This window comes from Echinococcus granulosus (assembly GCF_000524195.1).
Source record: "Echinococcus granulosus chromosome Unknown EG_S00119, whole genome shotgun sequence".
NCBI lineage: Eukaryota > Metazoa > Platyhelminthes > Cestoda > Cyclophyllidea > Taeniidae > Echinococcus > Echinococcus granulosus.
This window is the reverse complement of record NW_020170499.1, coordinates 22,119-25,474: the sequence shown is the minus strand read 5'-3', so window position 1 is coordinate 25,474 and position 3,356 is coordinate 22,119. Positions and strand designations below refer to the sequence as shown.

At 45.4% G+C, this 3,356-nt stretch overlaps 1 protein-coding gene across 1 annotated transcript; it reads right to left on the bottom strand. All coding sequences in view use genetic code 11, as the record gives it.

The window, feature by feature from the left end:
- Positions 1-282: 282 nt before the first annotated feature.
- Positions 283-1,527, bottom strand: EGR_08773 (putative G-protein coupled receptor; the record flags this gene model as incomplete). Its single annotated transcript, XM_024498022.1, has 1 exon — positions 283-1,527. One exon carries the CDS (start codon positions 1,525-1,527, stop codon positions 283-285), a length of 1,245 nt encoding a protein of 414 aa, XP_024347543.1.
- Between the last annotated feature and the right edge of the window lie 1,829 nt (positions 1,528-3,356).

Genomic DNA, 3,356 nt, shown 5'->3' with positions numbered 1-3,356 from the left:
ATGGATGGATGGACCCATGATGGACAGATGGATAGATAGACGCTACGCCTTTCTCTTCCACTCTTCAGCCTCAAACTGTTGACATAAGACATCACTTTGTTTTAATCGCTTTATTTCAATTACACAAATTTTTCTCTTTAGAAGGGTTTAAATAACCTCAGACGTCATTTTGACTGTTTTTTTTTGCATATTAAAATCTTGGAATGTTGGAAAGTCGGGAAAACCTTTTCAGTTTTTGCTTACAAACCAGAAAAAAAAACAACCTCTAAGCACTCACTCCTGTCAAACGCCACTCTCTTCTTTGCTGGCAGCACTTCTAGAAAGGGTGGAACAGATGGATAGCCTGAATAGGCTACTCCTGCGCATAAAAAACACACTGTTTATTCGGCGTCGTCGTTTTTGTTGTTTTTGCCCCTCCTGCAATCCCTTCAAACACTGGAAGCAGGAGTCCAGCGTCGTGCTGACAACTTTTCGAAACCTCGCCCAGTAGATCATGTAGATAAAAAAGTTCATGGAGGAATTTAAAAGATTTCCCAGGAAGACAAGAGCTGCCGTGATCTGTCGGTAGAAGTGGATCTTGCATACGGCGTTTACACCACTGTATTGAAGGAGGCGAAGAAGTCCATTCGGGAGGAACGCACCAGTGAACAGGGTGAAGCAGACAACCACCACCATGATAGCTTGATGCGCCTTTCGATTGACATTCTTTGCTTTTGCGTGTTGACAATTTGGTTTGAAAGCCATCTTTGCCCTCCATTCTTGCAGACGGTTGGACTTTATGATGATGGTAGCTGAGAGGCAGGCAAGGAGAGGCACAGGGATCAGAGCCACAAAGATGACATCAAAAATGGTGTGAATAGCGATTGCGATACCACTCACTCCACACCATTCAGAGCCCCAGATGTCGAATATGTAGGCGAGGACGTAGGGAGTACGAATGGTTATACAGGAGGTCACCAGGACTGTCATGAGAATGTGAATGTGTTTAAGCCTCCATCGAGTTCGAAAGTACACTGGATGGCAGACAAGGAGGTACCTCTCAAACCCCAAACAAACAATAATCCAATTTCGCAGCAGCTGACTCAGGTGAATGCCGCTTCGAAGGACCCCCAAGAAGATGTAGCAGCCAAGGTGAGTTCCATTTCTGTTGCCCACAATGAAGGCGGGATGATGAATGATAGCTTCCAGAGACAGGTACAACAAATCAGTCAGAGATCTAGCCACAAGGAGGTAATGTGTGGTAGAAATTGCTAGACGATGTCGGAAGAATATGTAGAGGCAAATAAGGCTTCCAAGAATTCCCACCGCAGAGATGGTGGAGCCCACGTAGAGGATGATGATCTGACGCACACTTTTCTGTGCCGAGGTGGCCACATACGCCTTGTCGTGATCCGCCACCATGGACCTGGCGGCGCATTGCAGTGGTGTGCCCAAATGTCCACAGGTGACAACAACCTGATTGAGGGCGAGCATACTCCCATGTGAATGCGTTTGAGCAGTTTGAAGGGCAAGTAGAGGGACAGGCATCCCCTTGCAGTTGATTGGCTGCTCGCAAACCCGCGCTATTTGAAAATGCTCAAACTGCTGTCCAGTGAGGCTGCCTTTCGGCGCTCAGGGAGAGGGGAGAAGGCAACTACCCATTTAATTGGAATCTACTTTTTTGAGACAGAGAGAAAGAAGGAAGCCAAAGTCCTTGTCTAATCTCAAGGGGACGATTTTGTTGGTGGCCGACGTGATCTAACAACTTGTCAAGTGCTTGTAGTTGTTTATAGTTATCGAAGGAACACAGTGAGATTTTCAACTGTCAGCATGGCAGTCCCTTCAACTGTAATTGGACAGTGATTAAGGCAATTTGATGGATATTGGCATTGCAAATCGCCCCTTTAAAAGTCAGCCTCCTGCCTGTCGGAGACTTTCGGAGATTGGTATTAGACGATGTGAAAACCTCGCCTTTGGAAAGAATCTCTCTATTGATTTGGACAAGAACAATCAGGTGTCACCTTTGATTGCTTATGCCTTCCGTCCACCAACCAGTTAACACGTGAATACTCGCTGATAGTAGATCATGGACACCACCGCTGAAGCTCTACACACCGAAGAAGCATCGCCTTGTGGAAGCCTTCGGCTACAACCTGCTGTTTAAGATGTGCACCCATAGATACCACTGAGACCGCTAAAAGGATAACAAGGAGGTGAATACCTGGTCTCGGGTATCTGGAATGGACAACTAAAGTTCCTTGATGGGTATTGTGAATGACCTCTACGAAGAGGCAGAGTAGGAGTGCCTCCCCTAGCTACGGAGCGGTGCAAGCATTCAGGGTAGAGATGCAAATGGATGATTACTTCTTCCACCTCCTTATCCACCATCCATTCCAGTGATAAATTTAAATTTGACGATTGTCTTTTAAGTGGAAAAATTACTGGACTTCATTTTTACTATTGGATCCTCATCTGTTGTTCCCTTCTTGAAGGTTACTTTACTCGATCAGCCCTCTCTGGTCCACTCCTCCACGCATTCGCCTAGAGTGGCATGATTCGTCAGCCGCGCTTTGGTGTCTGTCACCTAGCTTCCCACAAACGTCCCGACGGAAGGCGCTGCAGTTTTATACCAGAGGAGAAACTTTTCACTGACAAAAAAAAATTAAATTAAAATGCTGCTTTCACATTATTAAAGGTTGTCCAAAAATAGGAATCTTTTTTTCCCTGCAACAGATAGTGCTGTCACGCAAAGAATTAATTGCTTGATAAGCAGTCGGTGCGCGCTTTGGTGGAGCAGCCTTGGCGCCACTTCTGCTGCCAAAGGGAGTCTGGCATCATTACCATCATCACCAACAACAACAATAACACCGCCTTTAAGTGACTCATTTCCTTTAAATCACTTGGACGAAAGCCATTAAATCAAGACTAACAAATCTGTGCCCCGCAGCCACCACCTCTACACAGGGGAGGGAGGATGGAATGAATCGTTGATATATTTTTTTTTCAAATGACATTTTGCGCTTTTCACACTGCCACCATGGTAGGGGGGCAGTGACCTGTTGAAGGCCCCCATGAAGCTTTTAGCGCCCTGGCTAACTCCTTGACTTAAACCCGTTTTGGGATGCAAAGTGATTGGGTCGTGAATGAACTCGGTGGGTTTTATTAAGGGTCATGTGGCAGATATGTGCAAAGTATGCTCAAAAACTCACATGATCGTGTTAAATTTGCTTCATAATTAGTAAAGCCGCTGATTTTTACAAAGTAGTGTGCACTTTTAGTAAAAATTTTTCCAATTAGTGCCACATTTTACGCAACATGAGAGTTCTCCGCTAAGTTTGGTTGACCAAAGCCACAACAAATCCTCTGCGCTTCCATGT